We start from the raw sequence: 26,387 nt of genomic DNA on the forward strand, positions 1-26,387 counted from the left end.
TTATTGTCACTGTCCTTATTAATAAGCATTTAATAACCTGCCATGCACAAGATGTCATGGAAGTTCTGGGTTGGATACAAAAAAAAGCATTTACCGTGATTTCTGCCATGGACGCTCTTACATTCCAGTCCTATAAGCTTTAGTGTTCTCAACATCTGCAAAGTAAGGATTAACTGCATAATCCCCACAGCCCTATACAACTCTCAAGACATCTCTGCCCAGAGAGTGTCTGTTGAAAACCTGGACCACTTCTTGTTGAGGAAGCTGGCCATGGTGATTGGCCAGTCTTTTATTTGTATAGCCCATACTGTCACCTCTCCTCCTTCTCTCCTTTCTCCACACCTTCCTTTTCCCTGCTTCCCTTTCCTCCCTTTTCTCCCTGTTTAAATCTCATTAACTTCCCCTCCTGCCTTTCTTCCCGGTTCTGTTACATTCTGTCTCCCTACCTTCTGCTCCTCCTTGCCCTGGATCCCTCTGGGAACCCCGGGACAGAGGGCTGCCCCCTCACAGGAGAAATACAAAGGTGCCCAGGTCGAGCAATCCCTGATGACAACAGGAACTCTTCCTCTGGCATTGAGTGGGGCAGGGCAAGACCTCAAGGGTGTGGGCTGGGGGAAAAAGCCCCTGCGCTGTTTGTCTAGTGGAGCTGGGGTCACATGATCCTTAAGGGGCAGCAGAGGTGGGTGGTGCATACAAGGAGGTGGAGATGAACTAGGGTGACCAGCCATCCCAGCTTGCCAGAGACGGAGGGGGTTCCCAGAATGCAGGACTTTCAGAGCTTCAACCAGGAAAGTCCTGGGAAAACCAAGACATGTTGGTCTCACCTTTTGGCTTGGGTGATGGGAAGGAGGGAGGATAACCTCAGGGGTGAGAATAGTGTCTCTGTAGTCCTTTCTGTGGTGCTGACTGGCAGAGTCACAGACTTTTTCCCACCCACTGATGCCAGGGCCTCCAGCCTGAGTGGAGAGCTGAGTAGGTGAAGGCAAAATACGGGTCCCAGCTCAGTCACTGTGGCTCCCGGAGCCAGCATAGGCATCCTGGCCATGCCTAAGAACTCAAGCTGTGCTTTCTGCCACAACCAGGTAGACACTTTGACATCTCTGTGCCTCAGTATCCTCAACCATGAAAGGTCCTGTCCATCCCTGGCATCTTAAGGCCTTCTTCAGATATGTGCAGACAGCATTCCTAGCTCTGCCACCCATGAATTATCCCAGTTTTCAGCCTTCAGATGCTCTCATATGTTCTAGAATGGAACAGACCACTGACTTACTGCAGTCCTGAGACATGTGACTTGGCCACTCCTGGTCTTAGTCTCCTCCTAGGAAAATGAAGGTAAAAATAATCATCTCATGAGGCTGGTATAAGGATCAAATGAGGTATTCAGTGTAAAAGACTCCAGCTCAATACCTGGCACACAGTAGGTGCTTAAGAAAGGTTGCATGAAATTAAAGCAGCTCTGGATGTGCCTTGACATGCTTAGTGTTCAGGGGTTCTGACAGCGACAGGATCTTGTGTTGAGAGCAGAAGTGATCCAGTGAGCCAACAGCATGAAAATCGAGCATGACTCATGCTTCCAGCTAATCCAGGTCCTCCTGGAGAGAGGGAGAAGGAAGTGCTCTCCTCTCGCCTCCTGGGGATCAAGCCCCTTCAAGGGGTTCCCCTCACCTGTCACATCATGAACCCTCAGGAATACAATGGCACGCTTCACTGAGGCTGTCTTTGTTATGTTTTGAAGTTATAGCAATACGGAAGCAACATTGGGCCAAAGGTTTTCACAGGAAATCCTTTTTATCCTGATTTATAAATCGTTTAATCAGAAGAAATAAGACTCTCTCATGTTTTCCTTGGGAGATTGAGCTCGCGTAAATTTTCTGATTTAGCACTTTGCCCTCCTTGCCACACATGACCACAGAGGTGCACGTGTGCCCAGGCCCTTGGCGCGCACACCAGCACTTGCTAGGTACTGAGGGCTTTGCCATTCTTTATTACTTATGGCCCCAGGTCATTTCCTCCTTTCCAAAGTAGAGGTGATACTGACTATTTAAAGATAAATAGGCCCCTGTGTGCTCAACAAGTCACTCAATAAACATTATACCAAATGCCTGGTGATATGAAACTCCAGGCTCCACTCTGTGGAAGGTACAGAGAAGCAACTCATTCCCACTCTCAAGGAGCTTACATTCCCGTCCTGTGCACTCTATGCTTTTGAAAATAAGCATCCTTTTTGAAGCTGAAAATACGTCATGGGACCCTGCTTGGCTGTACCCCTGCCCCAGGTGATTCAGTAATGATTTTACCTACATTTGTGTTGAATCAATTCCAGTCCCATCTGCTTTTGAAAGCTGGCCATACTTGTGTGTGTGAAATTAGTTGTTGAGCATACTGGTGAAAATGGGGGTGCATGTGGCCCTGAAGGCCTCCTGCTCTGTCTCCAGCTGCCTGAGGAGCTCAGTGAGTGTTCAGGACTAGTGGGAGGAGAAGAGGGACTCAAAGGTAGAGGCGTGAGAGCATCCCTGACCAAGGGAAGATGAGGCCAAACACTGCAGGTGGGAGTACACCAGGTGGGTGGCCCCGCAGTGCACAAACCGCAGTGAGAGCTGGGGTGAAGGTAAAGGAAGCAGTGACATTTTCCTGGGGGAGTGTGTAAATGATCCAGCCTTTGTTTTAGCCTACTCTTGTGTTTCAGGAAAGCTTCCTCAGGACCCTTTTCTCTGTTAAGCTTTGCATCTGGGTGCACATTTTTCCTTTCACAGTTTTCATAATGAAGGTCCATTTGTCTAGAGCTCTGTAAATGACCTGTAACTCTTTCCAATTCCTCACCTCCTGCCTTGCTCACTGTATGGTGAACCCCTTGGTCTCTAGTGGCCAAAACAGGGTCATACCCCTGTCCCTACCACTGCCCACTCCCACCCCAGCCCCAGCACTCCATGGCGGCACGGTCACCACCTTTCAAGCAGCTGGGTTTGGATGAGACTGGCTTTCTCTCCATCCCTGGCAGCCCCTCTCACTCCACAGGCTGTGGGCATGCCCGATCCCCCAACACTCATCCTGCAGCACATGCTGCGGTCTGCTAACCCTACCCCAGCTCCTCACATCCCAGAGTTATTTCTCCTCCTCTCTCCAGGCCCATCATAATAGCACCCATTTTCCACGTACATCTCCATGTGGTAAGGACTAGGAGACAGGGAAGGATGGGAACATGAAGGACAGGTACCTAATTCAGGAAGCCTTCCTGGAGGAGGTGACACCTGCACCAAGTCTTAAAGTATGAGCAAGAGTTCACCCAATGAAGGTGGGGTCGGGTGAGGAGGTTGGGAGGGGACGGCATTTTAGCTGAGGCGGCAGAATGGGCAAGGCCAGGCTGGTGGGAGTTGGGCACACCAGTGACATCTTCCAGTTACTGGAAGGTCAAGGGAACCAGCAGGAGGCAGGCAGGAGAAGCAGAGGGGGTGTGCCCTGGGAGCCCACAGTGAAAGCGGATTCACTGAGTCAGGAGCAAGGAAGAGGGAGACCTTAGTCTCCGCCAAGGTTTGGGAGCTAGATGGCTACCTTGGAAAGAGGGGCTCAGTTGGCAGAAGTGAAAGACGGACATCCCCGTCCCCGCTTCCTGCACACCCAGCCTTTCCTTTCTTCCAGAGGACTGTAGCATATTTGTTAATTCCTTCCCTCCTCCTTCTCCCCTCTGCTTCCCCTGCTGGCACAAACTCCCCAGAAAAGCTAAAAATTCCTCTCATTTGACCCAAATCAGAGGGTGGATGAGCTGGGCTTTATTACACACTGGTTAAAATGGGTCGTGTGGGAGAGGATGGGCCACGTTATAATTGTATCTTTGGTCACCTCCACCCACCCGGCCGAAAAAAATGGTGTAACGGCCTCTGTTTAGACACCATTTTACAAAGGCGCTCCCCTCTTCCCTTCCACTGGTGTTTACTAGTCCTGAAAAATAAGCCTGCCTGCCTGGGAAAGAGTGGGAGGAGGGAGAAGCCTGGGAAGGGTCGTGCCCTCCCACCGGCTCCCTGTAGGGAAGCAGTCTGGGCGGCTGAGGGAGGGACCTCTGGGGACTGGGGACTAGGAGGCGGCTGGGCTCAGAGAGACTGGGGCGGGGGCTGTTTTCAAAGGAGCAGCAACAGCTCCCTCGACAGTATTTTTCTTTTTATGATTCTTTAGCTCCTAAAGTAAGCGTACCGTGTATTTGGAATTGAGCATCAGGAAAACCGAAAGGGAGACTGTCGCTCTGGGTTTGAAAGAAATGTATTTGAAAAGGGTGTGGGGCCAGTAAGTAAATCTCCAGTAGCAGTGTAGTAAGAAGTGACAGCCTTCTTAGGCCCTCCTGCCCCTCCTTCCAGGAGACCCCTGGCAATGGGTTGTGAGTCAGACACACCATGGGATATTTGAGAATGCTGGCATTTGAATGCTCCAGTGTGCCAGTGAGTTGTAGGTCTCAGGTGGGGAGGTTGCAGGCGTTGTGTGTGTGGGTTGTCTGCATACTTATGAGGGCACCAGCCAAAGCAGAAGCTTTTGTGCATGTGTGTGCTGGAGCCTGTTAGTTAACCCCTCTGCCTTCTCTTTGCAAATGGGAAGCTGGTGAATCACTGTGGATTCTCCTTCTGTTCCCAATCCCCGGTAACCATGATGGGAGATATAGGGGAATTATAGACCACAGATGTTTACTATTTCGTTGGCGATATAAGATGGCACACACAAAAGTTCAGAAAATAAATGGACAAAGGTCAAAGTGTACATCCTGCTTCCCAAAGGAGTTAGTTAACATACATTAGTTAGCTGTTGCTGCGTAACAAAATGCCCCAAAACCATAGCAGCTTAAAATAACAATAAATATCTCTTATCCTCATGATTTTATAGTCAGGAATCTGGGAGCAGCTTAGTTGAAAAGTTTTGGCTGAGGGATCCCCATGTGGTTGTAGTCTTGAAGGTGACTGGGACTGCTTGATGGGGACAGAAGGACCTACTTCCAAGGTGGCTCACTCACATCACTGGCAAGTTGGTGCTGGTTGTTGATGGGAGGCCTCAGTCCCTCCTCATACGGACCTCTCTTTGGGCTGCTAAACTGCCTCTCAACATGACAATGGTTTCCCCCACAGCAAAAGTTCCAGGAGAAAGCAAGGTGAAAGTGGCAACATCTCTTACAGCCTTGCCGTGGCAGGCACACGCCATTGTCTGTAGGTACACACCGTGGCCCTGATACAGTGCAGGAGGGGACTGCCTGGGGCATGAATACCATGAGGGAGCCATTCCGATGGAGCTGGCTGCCATCCTCTGAAAAGTCACCTAGGTTAGAGGAGAAGGTGTCAGGGAAGAAGTGAAACTGACTCACACGGGGTCTTAAAGACCTTGTGATGACAAGAGAGGTAGGACTAGAGGCGTGAGCAGTTCAAAGGAACAGGCACCAATGCAGAAATGAGCATGGTGTGTTCAGAGGCAGTTCAGAGACCAGCTTTAAAGAGAGCCCAGGTCAGAGAGAACTGGGAAATTCGATCCAGAACAGACTGTGAGGGACCACAAAAGGCGGACTGAGATGGCAGGGTCCTGCAAAGGGAATCATCAAAAGTCCCGGAGTAGAGAAATGACAGCACCCAAGTGGAGAAGCTCAGCCCCTTACTGGCTGGGCCCCTTGAGTGGGTTCAACCCTTTAGAGCTCATTGGCCATATGTTTAAAACAAGGATAACAAATGAGTTATTACACGTGAAATAGGTGGTTAGCTGAAAGCAGTAAGATTTTCATTATTGTGATTATCATCATTTGCAGCCATACCCTTGAAGCTCAGATAGTGCTGAAATAACATCACAGCTCTTCCTAGCACCTGTGTCCTTGGTGCTACATAGGAAATGTTGAACTAACAAATAACTGGAGTCATGTATTCTTCCACCACTGGAGAACCCAGCTGTGATACACAGCTTGCCTATGTGGCCACAGGGACATTGCCAAGCAGTGGACAGGTGCTGGGCGGAACACAGGCCACCTCTAATGTCCTGCAGTTGAATCTGATGGCAGCCAGAGCCTGTTTTCATCCACCTCTCCCTTGAGCCTCACAGCCACCCATGAGACAGACAGCCACCGTCATTAATTCTGTTTTACAGATAAAAAAATTGAGACAGGTAGCTAAAGGCCCCAGAACAAATCAGTAGGCATCAGACATTACAAAAAATGTCAAAGACAATTTGGGAGTTTGTAAAAGAAGGAAGAAAATATAAATCAGCATTTTTAATAATAATGGCTTTAAGGTTCAAATAGTATCAAAGAGTATATAGAAGAGAATAAATATGCCTTCTGCCCCTCACTGGCAGCCTTCCACCCTCTCCAGTAGGAAGGCTCTAACAGTTTAATTCATGCATCTATAAACCCGTATGTACACGTGGTCTTTTATCCTTTCTAAACCTGGTAACCATGCAGCATAGCTTTAAATCTTAGACATAATTCTCTATGTATCCATATACAGATATGCCTCATCTTTTTTAATGGCTGCATAGTACTCCATAATGTATCTAGCAAGACTCCACTGATGAACATACTGTTTACTTCCAGTTGTTGGCTACAGAATCGATGCCACAGAGATATTAATACATATAAGTTGGACATATGCAGTAGTGAAATTGCAAGATATGTATCTAAGGGAAATTGCTGATTATCAGAATTTATTTTTGGCCCTTCTGACAAATGAAACTTGAAATTTATTTAATTTTTATATGTTTAATGCTGAGTGGTTAATTTTTATATGTTTAATGCTGAGTGATGATGAGCATTTTTCATTTAAAAACTGTATTAATTTTGCTATCATCTTCCTGGTTTTTGGCCAGTTTTTCTAATATAGATCTTTTCCTGGTTCGTTAACACAGGCATTCTCTCTGTATATAAAGGAAATTGGCCCTTCATATGTTTCAAATATTTTCTTCAGTTTATGTCTTGATTTTGTTATGGAATTTTGGATGCACATAAATGTTTAACTCATTAGTCAAATTTATCAAATCTTTTATGACTTCTGGGTTTTCTATCTTAACAAAATATTTTTCCTTTGCAATTATTATAAAATAGTTCGATTTTTTTCATAATTTTTTTAACTTTTAAAGCTTTGCTACATGTATCATTTGTTTCCTACATGGCTACCCAGTTGTTCTAATCTCATTTATGGAAAAATCCATTTTAAAATAAAAATTGAAATTCCACCTTTATTACTTGCTAAATTCATACCTACATGAATTTGTGTGAGTCTATGGACTGCCCTTGCCTTTATATTGATCTCTCTTCCTGTTCATCATCTGGTACCAAATATTTTATTTTTATAGCTTTCTAATATGTTTTCGTATCTGGTAGGGCTGGTCCCCCTACTCCTGTTACTCATCTGTTTCTTGGCTATTCCTACATGCTTATTTTTCTATCTGAACTTTGGAATCACCTTATCTAATTTCAGTAGAAATTCTGATATTTTTATTGGGATCGTATTGCACTTCTTATTTAGGAGAAATTGGCATCTTTACAGTATTATGGCTCCCTGTCCAAGTACGAGGTGTATCTTTCCATTGATTTAAGTCTTAGGAAGTGCTTCAGTCGTGTTTAAAACAGTCTCTGTATGGATCTTACACGTTTCTTGAGAACTTATTCTTAGGTGTTGTTCCTGTTTTTGTTGCCAAGTCAGTGGGGTCCCTACCATGTTTTTGAACTTGTCTATTATTTGCATAGGAAAGTATCCAATCATATAATCCACAAATAATTTTTTTTGCCAACTCTTTTTCACTTTTTAACCTCTTATTTCTTATTCATCATTTCTGATCTTGAGACTTCAAATGGGAAGCCACCATCTAGGTGTGAGGAAATTCCTGAGCCCATCCCAGCTCAGCAATGGATCCGCCAGGTTTCCTTAGTCGGGGTTGAGGATGGGGAGATTCTCCTGCCTTGAGAATATTTTCACTGTAATTTATGATGGTCTGGAAACCAAAAGTCTCTGACCAAGAGGATGAGTAGTGGTAGCTGAAGTGGGGTCGAGTTGGGGTGGAGGGAGAGGGTACTCTATAAGGTACTAAATCAGGTGAACTGTTCTTCCTGTAGTCTAGTCCTTGGTGCCGAGCTCCTGTGGCTGGGAACATGTGTCAGCAGAGGGAAGGCAGGCTCCTGTGTCCTAAGATTTGCATGAAGCACAAAAGGGAGGGCTGGATTCCCAGGCTACATTCAGAAGCAGGCACTTGTGATGCACTGTTGTACACCTTTCCACGATGCCCTCCCTGCCCAGACACCCAGCTCTGACTTGCTGGCTTTCATATTCCTAATCATAGCACCCAGCCCATACTTGGTTCTTCATATTTGGTTCTTCATACTTGGTTCTGGTTTTTTTTCAGACTGAGTCTCACTCTGTCACCCAGGCTGGAGTGCAGTGGCGTAATCTCGGCTCAGTGCACTCCACCTCCTGGGTTCCAGTGATTCTCCTGCCTCAGCCTTTCAAGTAGCTGAGATTACAGGCACCCACAACCATACTCAGATAATTTTTGTGTTTTTAGTAGAGATGGGGTTTCACCATGCTGGCCAGGCTGGTCTTGAACTCCTGACTTTAAATGATCCTCCTCCACCTTGGCCTCCCAAAGTGCTGGGATTACAGGTGTGAGCCACTGTGCCTGGCCCCACACTAGGTTCTTTATTGGTTTCTACTTCTTTGTAACATTTTGCTGTGGGTTACTCTTATCTGCCCAGTGACGCCAGAAGCCCCTCTAAAGCAGGTGTTTTGTATGGTCTTACACAGCATGAAGCCCAGTCAGGCACATGGTAAGTGATCAATAACATGTGTTAATTGACTGATATTCCACGAGTCAACCACTTGGGATGAATGAGTTTCCATCTCACATCCTAATTGCCCTTTCTTTGGAAAGGGAACCAAACAGCCGTCAGCTTCTGCAGTGGGCAAGGGAGGAAATGATAGCAGAGGAGAGACTGGGCTCAAGTATAAATAGGAAAAGGAGACGCTTGGGCTTTCTCAGTGCAATAAAAGTTCTATATAATAATATTATACGTAACTGTGCAATTAAGCCTGGAAATTGCAAGCTTCCAGTTTGTTCTTTCCCAGCCAAATGCCAGGCGGTTCTCGTGGTGGATGGTATTTGCTTAGAAGAAAAGTGCAAGTTCTGAGGCGAAGCTGAGGTTTGGCTTCCTTTGGAAAACACAGGCAGGGCCGGGATCCTTGAGGCCATCCGGCTGGACCTCGTCTCCAAATTGAGGTGGACAACAGCAGGGAGGCAGGTTTGTCGAGGGCTGAGGCATGACCAGGACATCTAACACCTGTGATGAGTCCTCGGCATGTGACTGTCCTCCTTCCTCCCACAGCTGCCACTCCCACGGGAGCCCCTCCCTGGCCGGATCCCACATAAAGGTCTGGGGTAGAGAAGGGCGGGGGAGTGGCCGTGAATAATGTGGAGTGGCTCCATGGGTCAGGAGATACAATCTCCTAACTAGCTCCCACCGCCCTTCCCTCCCTTCACCAGGACTGCTTCTTGCTGACACCTTCCTCAAATGCAGCACCAAGCAGATTCTTCTCCCATCTAGAACCTTCCCCCACTTCCTTCACAGAAGGATTCCAGTGTTTGTGAGGCCCCTGCCTCAGTGTCCCACCCACACCCAAGACTCCCACATGGTGGGCCGCGGTCTTCCCTGCTCTGCCTCCCAGACTAGCCTGTCTCTAAACTCACTGAACTTCTGTCTTTGAACCCAGCACCCCAAACTCCCTGCATTCCTGTCTGCATGTGCCATGCTCACTCAGCCTCTGCAGCTCCCTTAGCACCTGCTGTTCCCTTTGTCAAATAAATGTCTCTCCCCTGCCCCACATCCCTGGCTGCCTGGGGGCCTCCCTTCCCTGGAGGAGTCCCGTTTTTGAGCCCCGGAGAGTCCCCACCCTCTGACCCCAGGCGCCCCATCCGCCTCCATGAACCAGCACTTAGCAATCATTTTAGCTCTTGTCTTTACTGTCTCTCCCACTCTTCTGTGGCTTAAGACCAGGAGCTCCATCCTTTTCGTCCCTGTTTCTCCAGCACTTAGCAAAATGGGTAAATACTGCAGCGGCTGAGAGGGACAGTTGCCGACGGCTTAGGAATCCCAGAACGTGACTACTTAGGTTCAGGCCTCAGCTCAACCTCAGTTTCCCTACTTGAAAAATGGGGTGATAATGACAGTAGCCACCTCATGGGGTTTTTGAGAGGATGAAATGAGAGAATCCATGTAAAATATTTAGGACAGCAACTGGTACCTAACAGGCACCCAGAGTACATCTTAGTGACCACTCTGATTCAGTTGAAAGGTAGGGAATCTCAGAATTGGTCCTTCTGCTGCCTGTATGCCGTGTCTCTGTCCAGCATACCTGAAGTCACCATTATGGGAGAATGAGTTGTGTTCCTGTCCGTTCCCCCACTTGTGCAAGCAGGGCCTGTGGGGTGTTTGTAATGAATCTGTGCACATTCTGCAGAAGTGGCCGCTCCCGGCTCCATGCCCATTCTTGGCCACTGTCAGAGTAGTGGGGAGACAGACATGGAAGCTACCTCCTCACTTTTCCTCTGGGGCAGGGGAAGGGGATGCATCAAGCACTTTTACCAACCTGTTGAGTCATCATCACTCTACCCATTGTAGTCAAATAGTAACCCCACCCTTTGGAAGGCCAAAGCTGGCAGACCATGATGTCAGGAGTTCGAGACCAGCCTAGCCAATATGGTAAAACCCCATCTCTACTAAAAATACAAAAATCACCCAGGCATAGTGGCATGTGCCTATAGTCCCAGCTACTTGGGAGGCTGAGACAGAAGAATCACTTGAATCCAGAGGTGGAGGTTGCAGTGAGCTAAGATCACATCACTTTACTCCAGCCTGGGCAACAGAAGGAGACTCTGTCAAATAAATAACCCCACCTTAAACTGGTAGAACACTCATCATCTGAATGTCTAATATGTGTTCACATGTATTTTCCTGTGTAATTTAGCAGGGTCCCAAAGAGACCTAAAGTGAAGGGGTTGGGAGGAGAAAGGGGGCAAAGTCAAGGTCACAGGAAACCCAAAGTGAAGTGCAGCAGCCCCAAGACATCTGAAGCTGAGCTGTGCATGACCTCGGAATCCAACGATCTATCCTGAAACCAAAATATTGAAATGGATTAGTGCATGGATAGCAAGGGACAGTCACAATCACCCAGTCTTCTCCAAAAGAAGAAACTGAAGCTCAGATAGGGACCTGGCTGCTTCAAGGTCACATCATGAAACAATTGCAGAGCAGAGCTAGGATTTTACCTGTAATTCCTCCCCCAGAGGGTTTGGCCTGCTCTCTGCTGACCGCAAACCAGGGTACTTCCCAGCCTTTGCTTCTTATGCTCTAAGCCTTTCTCAACTCCAACTATGGCCCCCTCGCTTGACATCTGCTTTTCTTTCTGCCTGGTGTAACGTCCCCAGGACCAAGAGCAATGGACTCAGCTTCCAGAGCCCTGCCCACATCACTGGGAGCCCTTGGCACGTGGGTAGAAGAGGCATGCAGATGGCACACTCAGAGGCTAGCCAGCTGTGTAGCACCTCAATGTCTTCTAGAACAGACGTCAAAATATCCCCAGGAAGGGTCAAAATATGGTACCACTTAGCCCAGGTATCCAAACACAACCTCTTCAATAACTAGCAAAATCTAGACCATTTCCACTCCACTATAGGAGATGGCCCCTTTGGGCAGAAATGCTAAGAATAGTGTTCTCATGGGCTGATGTGCATCCCACCCTTCCACCCCAGCCCCGCCCTCCAGGGAGCCACCCAACACCAGCAGGGGACATCTCCTGTAAAGGCAGCCCTAGGCCGTTGGGAGTATGAAACTCAGTAACGCGTGGCCGAGGGCTGTTTATGGGAGACAAATGATTTATTTTATTATCTAAATTTTCAGTGGTTTAATAAGCCTCCCAAGGAGTTTTCTGGCTCAGGAAATCGCTTGTAATAAACACAAGTAGTAGATCTTTTATTTTGAACGTGAAAGAGGTGCGCAGTTTTTCTTGAAAGAAAGCAAGTCTCCCCCTGCCCCGCTTAGTAAATAAAGGATGAAGAAAGTAATTAAAGAACAACAGCTTGAAGGGGCACCATTTGATTTGCCTGCTCCAGATTCCCGTGGCCAACCTGGCCTGGGTGCCAGCCATTTGCAGCGGCGCTCCTCTCCATTGGTGTGCCCAGCCAGCTCTTGACCCTCCAGTCGCCCCCCCAGCAAACTGGAATGAGCCCTCACTTTGTGACTGAGGCCAGGCAGCCCCATAGGGAGCCCAGTTTTTCTGTCTTTCCTGCAAATCCCCTGCCTGGTGCAGTAGCAAAAGCGTGGCCTCCGGGAAGATGCCAGCTCCCCACTGTCATCCCGTCACCTTGCTTTGTCACCTTAGCCTCACTTCACTTTAGTTTCCTCATCTGTAAATAGGCATAATTCCACCTGGCCTGCCACCAAGGAGGTGAAAGTGCTTTGAAAGGTAAAAGGCTCCAAGCCACCCCTTGGGTGAGAGGATAGGGGCAGTGGTCCTGGCACATCCACCTCAGATTCCCCCAGAGGCCTCAGGCAGCCACTACATGGAAGAAGGGGGTCCTCTGGGTGTGACTGAGCAGCTCTGACACAGCTGACACTCATGCGCCCCAGCCTCACTCCCACACTCACTTCCATCCCCAAAACCCAGGTGTGAGGCTTCCCCTCATTCTTCCTCACCCATCTGCCCACTCCTTGGGCTATCCTCTTAGGTACCCTTCAGGTCTGGCCAAGAGAAGCCCACCCTGGCTTTTGCCCTACTCTAACCCCCTATGGAGATCTTAGACCTTGTTCTGATCAAATCAAACCAATGCTGGTGTGGAGGAGGTGGAGGGAGGGTTGAAGAGGCAGCAGTGATGATGGGGCTGGAGGTCAACAGGAGATACAGCCTCATACAGGGGGCAGAGCCCAGGTGACCAGCCAGGAGGTTTGAGACCTCTGTCACTTAGCCAGTTCTATGACCTTGGGCAAATCAATTCACCAGCAGGAATTTAGGTTTCTCATCAGCAAAATGAGTAAAATAATTCCTTGTGTGCACAAACTCCTAGGAAAGCATATGAATAAAAATGCCTGTGAACAATCTTTCCTAAAAGTAAAGCTCAACAGGCATGTGGTATTGTTAACCCAGGGGGTTTCAGCAGAGAACCGTGAAGCAGGGACTTGAGTGGCTAGTTGCAGAAAAAGACTCAGACCCTTACTTGTGGGGGCAGGGAAAATCTGCCTGTGACTAGGGTGAGAACCCAGGGGTGCCTGCTTCCTGGGTCTGGCCTCTGCTGGGCCCTCGCTTATCTTGTCAAGGGGGCTGGACACTGCAAGGAAAGAGGAGAGGGGTACACAATTGTGTGAGGTGGGAAGGGCCTGCATTCCAGCTCTAAGGGAACACCTGGATGGCCATTGCCCTTGGCAGAGGAAGAAAGCTTAGAGCGAATTGCACAGAAACCCTGAGGGGCTTAGTGGGCCCCGATCAGCTGGGGACTGCGGGCTCCAGGCATGTCCTGGCAGGGTGGCAGAGCAGGTGGGGCCAGCTTCACCCAATGTGGGCGCTCTGCCTGGGGTGCTCGTGGCGGGCAGGGAACAGGCTGGAAGTTGAAGTAGCCCTGCCCAGCCTCCCAGCCCACATGTCTGGTTCCAGCCTCTGGGGCAGCCAAGGCCCAGGGGCATTCCAGGGCCAAGGGGTGTGACTGCCTTGCTTGGGGAAACGGCCAAGGGCTGGGTGGGTGTGCCCAGCAGAGATCTGGGGCTGGCCAGCTGCCTGGGCCCGGTCTCCCACCCTTTATCCTGCCCTAACCCACCACCCCTTTGTGGATTTCAGTGCCTACAGACCACAGGGAGTAAAGACATGCTCAAAGAACACAGGTAGCTGCTGCCCAGCCTCATTCCCAGATCTGGAGAGGAAATCCACATCCCTTCTCACCCCGTGCCGCACACCTCCCTCCCCCACCGGAGCCACTAATTCCACCAGGTGGCTGTGAAGCTCCAGGCCTGGGCATGGGAGGAGCTGGAGGCTGGAGACTGGGTGGGGCCAGCTTCCGGGATAGTGGGAGTCTGCTGGCTGGGGCCAGCTTGCCCTGGGGATTTGGCAGAGGGAATCACCATCCTGAGCCCAGATTTGCTGAGCTGAGCGGGATTCAGGGAGGCGCCGGACTTGTGGATCATAGCAATAGAACTGCACCAACAGTTCTATTCTTGAAGGGCAAGAAAGTAATGGGACTCAAGCAGAAATCCAGTTCCCACCCTGCTGTTTTCTAGCTGTGTGACTTGGAGTAGGCCACTTAGCCTCTCTGATTTCCATAACAGGGATCATAATACCAGCAGAAGAATGAAATGAATCAATATAAGCACATTATGAATGATAGGGCTCTGTTCAAATGTCAGGTGTCCCCATGGCAGAGGGCTGGGGCCGTCCCACTGCCTTGTGTGATTTCAAAGCTATCCCCTTTGTTTATTTGAACCAATCTATTCATTCAGTGTCTACCATGTTCCTACTTGCTGGCATCCTGGGAGTAATACAGACATACAAGAAATAGACCCTGCCTTGGAGCAGGTCATCTCACTGGGGGAATGGAGCCTACAAATAACCCAAATGTGCCCGGCACCTCAGGCCAACTCATTCCACTCACATACCACTCAGCGAGATTCACACAATTACTTCCCCATTTCCCAGATAAGGAAACTGAGGCAGCAGACGTGTATAATTTGCCTATACCAGCACTTCATGTTCCTAGTAACACTAAGACTAGAACATGCATCCTCTACTAGCCAGGCAGCCTTGCGCCTAGTTGGGGGCACTGTGGTCTAACAGAAGGGGCACAGGCTTAGACATTAACCCATTTATGCCAGAGGTTGCAAATTATTTTGGGAAAAATCAGACCTTGGCACTGACCTTGAGTAGTCGGATATAAATAACCTCCACAAGCTTAGCATTCCAATAATGGATTAAAACATTCTAGTTCTAACTCTAGCTTCAACACTGATTCACTATGTGGCCTGGGGCATGGGCTTCATTCTGTGCCTAATTTTTTCTAAAATGGACTTAAAATTTGTGCCAGCCTTGCTGAGCTCATTGGGTTAGAAGTACTTGAAACAAGGAAGTATGAAAAAACCTTGAAAGATTATGATGCCCTACGCATGCCAGGGGATAGCCCTGGGGGCCTGTAAGGACCCTTCTCAGAAAGTGTCTTCAATAGTGTAGATCTCTGCAAAACTATGCACAAGGCAAATAGGTTTCTGATACGGCCCCATCCCTGTGAAAACACCCATTAGGGGTCTGCGTCCTTCCTGGGCTTCGCAATTGCTGGCATTGGTTGAGCACTGCCTAGGTATCAGGAGGCAATTTGTGTGCATTAACTCATCTGATTCCCATAGCAACTCATCCCCATTGTACAGATGAGGAAACTGAGCTCAAGGAGGGTAATTACCAAGTCCCACAGGTTATGGGTGGTAAAGCAAGGATGTCAGCCCAGGCTATCTGAGAGCAGGTTCCTCACCCTCAACCTCCTCAGTCAACTCCAGGCACAGTGTCAGCGCCAGCTGAGAACAACTTCTGTTTGATCCCAATTGGGGAATCCAAGTTAAGGCTGTTTTCAGAAAGGATTCTGGAAACCCAAAGCTTTCCAGATCTGTTGCTGATCCAAATGATGTAGGTCTCTTCTGCCCAACGAAATTCTTTCTACTCTTCACAGCTCAGACAAGGCCTCTGTTTTCAGAAGACTTCCCTGACCCCCAGCCCACAGGGATCCGGTGCCTTTCTGTCCATCCCTCTCATTTGCACTCCATACTGAGCCTCTTCTTCCTCCTTAGCCACCTGGCAACCTTGGCATCAGCCCCCTCTACTCATGCCTCTAGCCTGGCTCTGATCAAACCCCTAGACTAAGAATCAGCCTCTGAAGGGAAGGTTCCAAATCCCCTTGCCCTTGAATTGGACTTTGCAGGGGGAAGCATGGTGAAGGAGAACAAATAAGAGCTTTTGCATCAAATGCAACTGGGTTCAAATCCTGGCTCAGACACTGGCTGACTGGGTGGCAATGGGCAAGCTACCTGCCCTCTCCATACCTGTTTCTTTATCTGTAAATTGGAGGTGCTGATAAAAATCTGTATCTTTCAGAGTTGTATTGAGAAAGGACTAGAGGTATAATGACATGTGACAAGTGGCATTCAATAAATGGTAGCTATTATTGCAAAGGCGCACTAGCTTGCTGGCCCCTTGGTAAGGAGAGAGGGGAGCAGTCTCTGATGCTCTCATTTTACAGTTGAACAAACTGAGGCCCAGAGATGGGAAGTGCCACCTCATCAGACAGGGTTTCTTGGATGTACCTGGGTTCTAGAACCTTCCACTGAAGGCAGAGACCCAGGGGATGTTCTCTGGAATAGTGGCCACACCTAAGAAGGTTTCAACCTCCCTGCATTCTTCTTTAACCTCTTTCTTCCATTTCTGAGCTCATCTCTTCCCATCTTTCCCCTTTATTTTTAACTCTGTATTTTTTTCTAGCTCCTTCCTACCAGAGGTTCATATTTTGCATCAAGCCTCTTCTAGCTTTTGAGTGTTTTGTTTTGTTTCTCCCACGCGCACGCACGTGTGTGTATGTGTGTGTGTGTATTGAATTGTTTTCCCTGTGCATGTTATTCTTGGAGACAGAACTGCCTTCGCTTAGATGATGGGATGGAAGGCATGGGGACAGAGGCATGACATCCCCTTTGGGACACTGCTGTCTACTGGCCCACCAGGGCGTGGGAATCTTAGGGTAGGTCACCAGGGAAGCTCCCAGTGTGCAGGGCAGGGACACTTCTTCCCAAAGAGACAATTAAACAGCAAGTGGCAGCCCTCACCTCCTGACCGCAGCTCACCTCTCCCACTCCCTGCCACCAAAGTTAGTCTCCTGCCTGGAAAAACAGCCTTGAGCTACCATGGTTACATCTGTTTCTCCAAGAATGCAACAAAGACCACAAACCAAGGCACAGTGAGAAGTCACTGCTAGGAAGACCAGCCTTCAAGTCCAGGGTCACAGGTTATCTCCTCCCCATCGCCAGATCCACTTTGCGCTTCTGGCTTCTCATGGTCATGATGTGTGTTACCAGATTTCTCGTGACCATCCTATCACATGATGAGGAAACAGAAGTCCAGAGAAGTGGAGGGGCCTCCCAAAGTCACACAGCTGTGGTTTCCTGATTCTGAATCACAAGTAGACATTGCTCCCAAAGCACAGAAGATCTGCACTTAGCGTAGGACAACCACGCACCATTTCTCAGAGTGCTCAGACACATTTATCACAGTGGGATGCTGATCACCAACACATGGTCTAACGGGTTTCAGCTCTTCTATTTAAAAAGGCAGAGAAAAGCTTAAGGAATGGTGGGAATTTTCCCTGAAAAGCATTTTAAAACATTTTCATCTCTAAAGGAATAAGCCCTTACCAAGCAAGAAAACTTGACTCTCCATAAAAAACTAATTTCCTGGGGTTTTACTGACTTTGGCTTTTTACTTAACAGTGAAAGGGTCATTTCATTTACACATAGTCTTTTCAGATGAGAAGGCCCCTTTGAGGGTCAGAACCCTGCTGCCTACAGGGTGGCTTTGTGGGAATTAGAAAACGGTGTCACTTCCTCAATACATTTACTTCCATCTATCAAAACATTGTTGTACGTGGATTTCAACAAGTTGAGACATTTAACTGCCATCTGCCAGAAAATTACCATGATAAATTCACAAAACTATAATGTCTGTGAAATAGCATCCCTGGATTATCACCTATTGCTGTGTAACACCACAAAAACATAGTGGCTTAAAATGAGAATAAACATTTATTGCCTCCCAGTTTCTGTGGATCAGGAATTTGGGAGAAGCTCAACTGAACAGTCCTGGTTCAGTGTCTTTCATGAGGTTGCAATCAAGATGTCAGCCAGGGCTGCTGTCATCAGAAGGCCTGACTGGGGCTGGAAGATCCACTCTCAAGGTGGCTCACCCATTCAACTAGCAAGTTGGCATTGGTTGCTGGCAGAAGGCCTCAGTCCTCTGCCATAGGGACCTCTCCCTAGGGCTGCTTGAGCATCCTCACAACATGGCAGCTGGCTTCCCCAGAATGAGTGATCCAAGAGAAAGCAAGGTGGAAGCAGCAATGTCTTTTATGACCTCACCTCTGAGGTCATGTCTCTTGACTTCCACAGATCTTATTGGTTAGGCAGGTTAGCTCTATTTATGTAGGAAGGGACCGTACAAAGGCATGAAATCATGCCACCAAGAGGCAAGAGTCACTGAGAGCCATGTCTGAATCTACCACAGCCCACTTAGATGTAGTGCCGTTATATAGTAAACAACTTGCACAACAGTAATTTCAGGCCAGCTAAGGACAGCCCTTGCCATAGACCTTCCACCAACTTTGTGCCAGGACTGTGCTAAGCACTTAATGATATTATCTGCCCTCAAGCAGCTTACAATCTAGCAGAGACACCAATCATTACAGTTCAAGGCAGAGTCAAATAAATGACAAAAATCAGGAGACCAAAGGCTGGAGAGACCAAGCCTCTGAATTGAGGGATGGGGAAAGGGTTGTCTAAGTGGGACCTTGAAGTGTGGATGGGATGTGGACCCCGGAAGTGCAAGATGTTGGGTGTTCTCGAGCCAAGAATGCAGCATGAACAAAGGCATGGCAGCTAAGAACAGGGTGTATGTTTAGGGTTTGGAGAGTAGGGGCTGCAAAGGTACATTTGGATCACATTGGAGGGGAGTGTTACGGCCACTCAGTCCATCCAGGTGACCACCCACTCTCAGCTGTGCTCAGAAGGTGGGATGGGAAAAGCTGATTGAGCCACAGTTCTATTTTCTCCTCTCCCCTTCTCTTCTTGCCCTAGCAGAAGAGAAACCACCACCAAAACTTACACAGAGTAGGGGAGGCTGTCTGGGGAGCAAGGGAGAGGAATCCCTCCCCAAGACTCTAAGAAAGGCAGTAGCCTGGGGCTGGAGCGGTCTCCACTTTATCACAGTTGTTATGTCCCTTTAAGCTGTTAGAGCACAGGCATTCTTGATTTGTTCTCTGTGCATCCTCAGAGTCCAGTACAGAGCCTGGCACAGGAAGAAAACCCAGTAATATTTAGCGAATGAATGCATGGACTTGCAGGGTCTCTGGCCCTTTTAAAGATGAGAAGGTGGTAAAGCAGTGAGGCCTTAGCTCTGGGAAGCCTCCCAAGCCTCTTGGGGCATGGCAGAGAAGTCTAACTCCAGGCACCTGGCCGGTGAGATTGCTTAGGGAAGGCCTGGGCTGCCCCATTGTGGAGGAGAAGGTGAGGGCAGGGGAGGAGCACCCAGCACCCTCCATGCCCGCCACCTCCCCAGTGCCTCCAGGCCCCACTCGCATTTCATGAGCTGGCACTTCTCACTCCTCCCCGCCCCCTGCCTCTGCCTTCCCAGGGCAAAACATCCAGAAGATAAATGTGTAAGGATCTCCAGAGCGCTTCCTGCTGAGGCGTGGGGCTTTAGGGTTTTTCGTTTTCTCCCCACTTTATTTGTACCAAGTTATCTTGGTACAAGCCGCTGGGCCAGGACTTTGCTAGGATTGATCTAGATGGGCCATGTTGAAACTTTGCTGCAAGCAGAAGAGCCCTATCAAGCTCGTCCAACCCACCTTATGTTATTGCTGTTGTTCTGTTCTGGTTTTAGACTTTTACCAGCCTGAAGCCATGGTTTTTAGTTTCTGTCTCTAGTGATAAGTGGAAAAGAGGGATGAGGAAGGGGCTTTACAGGCCCAACCAGAAACAGAAATTAACAACCCATGACTGTATTCTCTCTGGGACACTCCTACCTGCTCTGGCACATACCACATTTTGTCCTGGTTGACTGTGTTCACCTGTGCTGTGAGCTGTGCTTCCTGAAAGGAAGGGATGCCAGTGTCCTCTGTCATGCCCTGCTTTCTCCTGGCAGCTGCGACTGGCCATACTTTATGTATAAGATGTATAATGATAAGGTGTCTCAGAAGAGGCTTCTCACCACAGGGGTTATTTTCATGAGGCTTACAGAATACAGACATGAAAAAAGTAACAATGTACTTGCATTTATATTTATATTGCATGTATATTTATATTGAATATTGCATTTATATTTGTATTGAATTTAAATATTTATAGGTGAAATGGCTCTCAGATATACATATATAGAATGTTAGTATTTTTTTAATAAAAAGATCGAGAATTACAAATGGAAGGAAACTTCAACTACGGTGAATGAGTAAGGTCAGGAAGCAAAACATACCATACAAGGCCCCCATTCACTTGCTGAAAATGGGCCACGAAATTTGTTTTAAGCTTCCTAGTAGCCAGTGCAAAGTGTGAGTCTGTTACAGAGTCAGAGGATTTGTGAGACAAACCAGAGCTCCTTCTCAGCAGAAGCACTGAGAGGTCCTTGCCCCACAGAGGTGGGTCGTGTTCCCGTAGCCAAGGCAACAGCTGGGTTTGTGTGGCTTCTCATCCTGCCATTGTATTCTGCAACTGCATGTTGGCAAAGTGGAATTCAGTAAAACCAAGCCTGCAAGAAGCCTTGCAGCCTTTGCCGAGTATCTGACACCAGCTGCCCAGTGAGAAGCCTAACTCCAAGAGTCTTAGGGGTCCAGAGAAAAGCCCTATCTTGTAAGCCACGCTGTGAATTGCAGGTGAGATTTGGCAAAGCTGAGAGGCAGAAGGACCAGCCTTGCAGTGGACAGGGAGCCCTTATGCAAAGGAGGTGGCTCAGAGTCCTAACCCAGTCTTCTTCTTTGTGTGTCTCTGCAGGGCTCTGGCTGAGAACATGGCCAATGACATTGACGAGCTCATTGGCATTCCCTTCCCCAACCACAGCAGTGAGGTCCTGTGCAGCCTCAATGAGCAGCGGCACGATGGCCTGCTGTGCGACGTGCTCCTGGTGGTGCAGGAGCAGGAGTATCGGACCCACCGCTCCGTCCTGGCTGCCTGCAGCAAGTACTTCAAGAAGCTCTTCACCGCCGGCACCCTAGCCAGCCAGCCCTACGTCTACGAGATTGACTTCGTGCAGCCTGAGGCTCTGGCCGCTATCCTGGAGTTCGCCTATACCTCCACGCTCACCATCACCGCCGGCAACGTCAAGCACATCCTCAATGCCGCCAGGATGCTGGAGATCCAGTGCATCGTGAACGTGTGCCTGGAGATCATGGAGCCTGGGGGGGACGGCGGGGAGGAGGATGACAAGGAGGACGACGACGATGACGAAGATGATGATGATGAGGAGGACGAAGAGGAGGAGGAAGAGGAAGAGGAGGAGGATGACGATGATGACACAGAGGATTTTGCTGACCAAGAAAACTTGCCTGACCCCCAGGACATCAACTGCCACCAAAGCCCTTCCAAGACGGACCATCTCACGGAGAAGGCCTATTCAGACACCCCCAGGGACTTCCCTGACTCCTTCCAGGCTGGCAGTCCTGGCCATCTGGGGGTGATCCGGGACTTCTCTATTGAATCTCTGCTGAGGGAGAACCTGTACCCCAAAGCCAACATCCCCGACAGGAGACCCTCCTTGTCTCCATTTGCCCCAGACTTCTTCCCACACCTCTGGCCAGGGGACTTCGGTGCCTTTGCCCAGCTGCCTGAGCAGCCCATGGACAGTGGGCCACTGGATCTGGTCATCAAGAACCGGAAGATCAAGGAGGAGGAGAAGGAGGAGCTGCCCCCACCCCCACCCCCACCCTTCCCTAACGACTTCTTCAAGGACATGTTCCCTGACCTGCCCGGGGGGCCTCTGGGCCCCATCAAGGCAGAGAACGACTACGGTGCCTATCTCAACTTCCTGAGTGCCACCCACCTGGGGGGCCTCTTCCCACCCTGGCCCTTGGTGGAAGAGCGCAAGCTAAAGCCCAAGGCGTCTCAGCAGTGCCCCATCTGCCACAAAGTCATCATGGGGGCCGGGAAGCTGCCGCGGCACATGAGGACCCACACCGGGGAGAAGCCATACATGTGCACCATCTGCGAGGTCCGCTTCACCAGGTGCGCATTGCAGCCTCGGGTGCGGGGGCCAGGGCCGGAGGCCATGGGGGACAGCAGAGTTGGGCAGGGAGGCTGGGGATGGCGACAGAGAGCCAGAAGGATCCCAGACGCATGCAGGTTCGTGGCTAGCAGGGGTGCTAGGCGTCACCTGGTACTGTGACTTTCAAACCCTTTTTAGGGGCTGCAGTATTTTCTCAGATACAATATTAGGTGGAAACCCATGACAGAAAACAGCTAAGAGCAGGGCTGTTCTGGTTGGGACAGAAGTGAGGCGCCTCAAGCATCTTGGTTGCTTGGCTTCCCCATCTTCTTCCAGCTATAAATTCATGGAACCCAGTTGGAATGGATGGCACTCCCAGATGGAGTGCTGCCCTTCATTTTACTTGGAGAAGCAGCTGCTGACCTTTATGAAGCATGTTCTACATGCCAGGGGCCGTCCTAGGCACCATAAACATACTCTCACCACAGCCAGGCCTTGGGAAGATGGGAAGACATGGTGGACGTCGTTTACGATACACCTCCCAGTAGCTAGCTGACCACGAGTGTGTGCACTGGAAAATGGCAGAGCTGGGACTGGCATCCCAGTCCCTGTGTGACAGCCAAGTCTGTGACCAGGAGACTGCAGAGGTGCCTATAGGCCCTCTCCATCACTTTGGGGTCAGACCTAAAGGTTGGGCCTTTTTATGTTCCCCTCTTCGCCTTTCCATGTTAGGAAGGGGGACGACTTTATGCTGATATAAAATTTGAAATTTGAAATCAATACATTCTAAACTTGTCATCTTTCATAGACCCTGTCCCATTCAGCAAGCGTATGTTATGTGCCTACTCTGCACAGCAACTTTTGCAGTCAAAACTGATGAGTGGGTTGATGTGGGGTCAGATATGTCTGCTGTCAGCTTTGGAGAGGGCTCACTTTTGGAAAATATGGGCTGTTGGTGCTATCTGTGGTTCCTGGCATGAGGCTGATGTTCTCAGCCCTGTCCACAAAGGGGGAGGATTCTGGTGGGTGGCCTGGCATCAGGGCTTGGTCATTTCAGTGTGTCCTGTGTGCACAGAGCCTGGCAATGCCTGCCCTGTGACCATGACTTCCTAGACCAGGTTCCTTCCCCACACTGCCACTTTCCCTCTCAAATAACTCACCTGGAGAGACCCATGCTTATTCCGGTGGTGCTGCTGCTGCCCCACTTCCCCTTGGAGATGTATCTTTGGGAATTGCTGGCAGCTCATTCTTTTGATTTTCCTCAGTGGGCCCAAAGCTTTGGCCTGAGGATGCAGTACAAGTTTGTGAATGAGGGTGGATATCAAATCAGGGACTATGCTTTGCCAGAAAACAAAAAAGATGAGTCCTCTAAAGTCATGAGACCTGTTCTCTTGGGTGACTTGGAAACTAACGTTGGCAGAGAAGAGTTTCAGAAATTCGTTCAGCGGACAGTGGTATGACTGAAATCGCTCTGCTGGCTCCTCCGATGACTGCTTTGAAGGACAACACTGATTGTTTCCAAGGCAGCCTTGGGGTCCTGCTCACAGCTGCTTTTGTGAGGAGAACCCCAGACAGCATCTGTCCCGGATGCTTCCAGTGACAGTGGAGGGAGAAGCTGCAGGAGCAGAGGGCAGGGCCTCACAGACCCAGGACGTGTCTTCCTTGCCCTTAGCAGTGAGCTAAGCCAGCCACCCGGCAATGCTGACGGCAGGGTACCCTGCTCCTGTTAGCCCCCAGAGCAGACGGACCCAAAGTTCCCGAGATTCACCTCCCCTTGGATGTCCCTCAGTGACAGCCCTGCCACCCCAGTGCCACTGTGGGTGATGCTGACCCCTGCCTCCTCCTGAACTCATCTTAGCCCCAAGGAGCCAGGCCTTGGCGAAAGCACAGAAATGACAGAGAGAGATAAACCAGAGCACCATGTGAAAGCCAAATTCAGGTGCAGCTCACACATCTTCAAGGGGAGTCTGGCTTCAGCCCGAGTCCCAGCCCCTGCCTATGACTTTAAGGTTGCCAGGAAGCTCTGCACAAGCCCAATCAGGAAAGCCAGCCGCGTTATCAGCCCAGAGCGTCCTCTCCTGCTAACACAGGCTCCACCTCCCTCACTGCCCATGGCTGTCCCCTTGGCAGATGACTGACAGGAGCACCTCTCCCGTCATGGGAGACTGAGGCTGGCGACTCCAATTCCAAAGGGATCTGTGTCTCAGGGTACCACATGGTGGCCCTGCTGGCACCCTGAGCCCCAACCTCCCTTCCTTCCCCACTCCCTTTTCTCTGGCCCCCACACAGCCTTCTGTGAGGTCCACGCCAGGTCTGGACGATCTGTGTGCCCTGGGTTTTGTTTTTGTTTTTCTGAGATAATTTCACTCCCGTCACCCAAGCTGGAGTACAATCACATGATCTCAGTTCACTGTAACCTCTGCCTCCTGGGTGCAAGTGATTATCCTGCCCTAGCCTCCCAAGTAGCTGGGATTACAGTTGTGCGCCACCACGCCTAGCTAATTTTTGTATTTTTAGTAGAGATGGGGTTTCACTATGTTGGGCAGGCTGGTCTCGAACTCTTGACCTCAGGCGATCCACCCATCTCAGCCTACCAAAGTACTGGGATTACAGATGTGAGCCACTACGCCCGGCTTGTGTGCCCTGTTTTAAGGGAAAGTTTTAACCTTGCACAGTCACTGCTGACAGACTCTTCACCCTCTGGACCCTGGGACATTCTCTGGGAGTGGGCCTCCTGGTTGGGGCAGCAGTGCTGTGTTGTATAGGAGGGTGACACTCCAGATTCCTCCCTCCCAGCACATTCCTGACGGTCACTTGGGATGGCCTCTGTGTCTGCAGTCTCCACTCCCAGCCAGGTCTGTGGTGCAGCAGCTCTGGTCATCCAGCCATCTGGCCTCGGGCTCCTCCTGCTCCAGAATGGCAGCCATCTGGCCCCAGTCCTGTCTCCAGCTGAAGCCAATGCATTCCAGCCCCCTCGGCACCCCCACCACTTGTCCCCGCTGGGCTCTGACCCTCCCAAAACAGATCAGACAAGATCTTGGGTCTCTTTCTTACCAGGAAGGGAGAAACCCCGGGCTAGGGGAAGGCAGGGTGGAGGAGATGGCTCCTCCTCACTTCACAGGCTTTACTGCTCACCATGGGCTGTGGCTGCCCTTGTGGGGCACTCCTCATTCTCCTCCCCTCACATTCTCCAGAATCACTGGGCCTTTGCTTCTCACCCCATCTCTGGAGCTGCCTGGCAAGGATTCTTTTCAGTGCTTGAAGAGCCCCACACATGGTCTGTCCAGGTTGAGGTTTTCCTGTAATTCTCCCTGTGGCCAAAGCTCCCTGCAGCAGGCTTTCCATGGGGACCTTCTTTTTGGCTGAATTCCCCGTTGCGATTCCTAACACCTGCTCCTTCCACCTGGAATCTCTTCAGCGGCCACTTAGAGCGGCAACGGCCAGCTGCCTTATTGACACAGAATTCCCAGACTCCCTTCCAAGGCCACGCCACTGAGACGGGGCCCTGTAGTGTCCCTCTTGTCCCCCAACAAGGACCCAGACATACTGCCCTCAAGCCTTCCTCTTGGAAATGATTTCCTCTTCTGGAACCCAAGTCTTTCCTTCAGCACAGCTGAGCTTCTGCCCTGGCAAAGCCCCATTTCCTCCCTCCTTGATGCTGGGAAGAGCTCAGGGTCCTGTGACACTCCTGTGGGGTGCTGGAGAAGCCTGCCCTTCCCCCACATGGTGGCCCGTCAGCCCAGGCTCTGAGTCACAGCCTCCCAGATGCCAACTCCCAGAATGTCCACACCCCATGGGGACGTCACTCCTAATGACCTCAGCAGCCACAACCAAGGTGGAGGGCATGGGGACCCTTCCAGCAAAGCCCCTCAACCCCTAAGGCCCTGCCTGCTGCTGTCATTCTGTGGATCTGGAGAGGAGGGACAGAGTTCCCCCCCGACAATGGTATTGTCTGTTTTTTGGTATCAGAAACCTCACCTCTAAGGCAGCTCTAGATTTCAGCCAGTCCTACCAGTTGTCCCACCACTGATCTGTTCCAAATATGAAATATCCCTAGGCAGGGCCTCAAAGGCATCAACTAAACTGTTTCTTCGGCCCCATGCTATCCCTTCCTAGTTCTGGTTACCCCATAACCACTGGGGCTCCCTTTGCCTGTGCACTCCCTTGGCTTAGTTCAAGGGCACTGTTTTCTTCCTGGGAAAGGCTCGTGCTGGCCAGAGAGGCAGCTCCTGTCCCTTCCAGGTCCTACTTGAGACACAGAAACAGCTCCAGGTCATAGGGCAGAGGCAGTCTAGACCAGGATTACCTCAGACCCTCTTCATCAGGGGTCCTTTCCCTTCTCTTCCCAGAAAGTTGGGAACCCAGGAGCCAAGGGTTAGGGTGGCAGAGTTCTGCCAGAGGTGACACTAGGTCGAG

At 49.9% G+C, this 26,387-nt stretch overlaps 1 protein-coding gene across 6 annotated transcripts in view; it reads left to right on the forward strand.

The window, feature by feature from the left end:
- ZBTB7C (zinc finger and BTB domain containing 7C) overlaps window positions 1-26,387 on the forward strand; it is a 372,622-nt gene that overhangs the window by 337,724 nt on the left and 8,511 nt on the right. For all 6 annotated transcript variants that reach the window (XM_012440874.3, XM_064379204.1, XM_012440875.3 and 3 more), the window contains one exon: window positions 20,765-21,991. In XM_012440874.3, the coding sequence (XP_012296297.2) occupies window positions 20,781-21,991 (1,211 nt within the window). In that variant the 5' untranslated portion in view covers window positions 20,765-20,780. The remainder of the gene's footprint in view (window positions 1-20,764; window positions 21,992-26,387) is intronic.

The sequence above is a fragment of the Aotus nancymaae genome, unplaced genomic scaffold, assembly GCF_030222135.1.
Source record: "Aotus nancymaae isolate 86718 unplaced genomic scaffold, 86718_ANA_hifiasm-v0.15.2.pri h1tg000020l, whole genome shotgun sequence".
NCBI classification, from domain to species: domain Eukaryota; kingdom Metazoa; phylum Chordata; class Mammalia; order Primates; family Aotidae; genus Aotus; species Aotus nancymaae.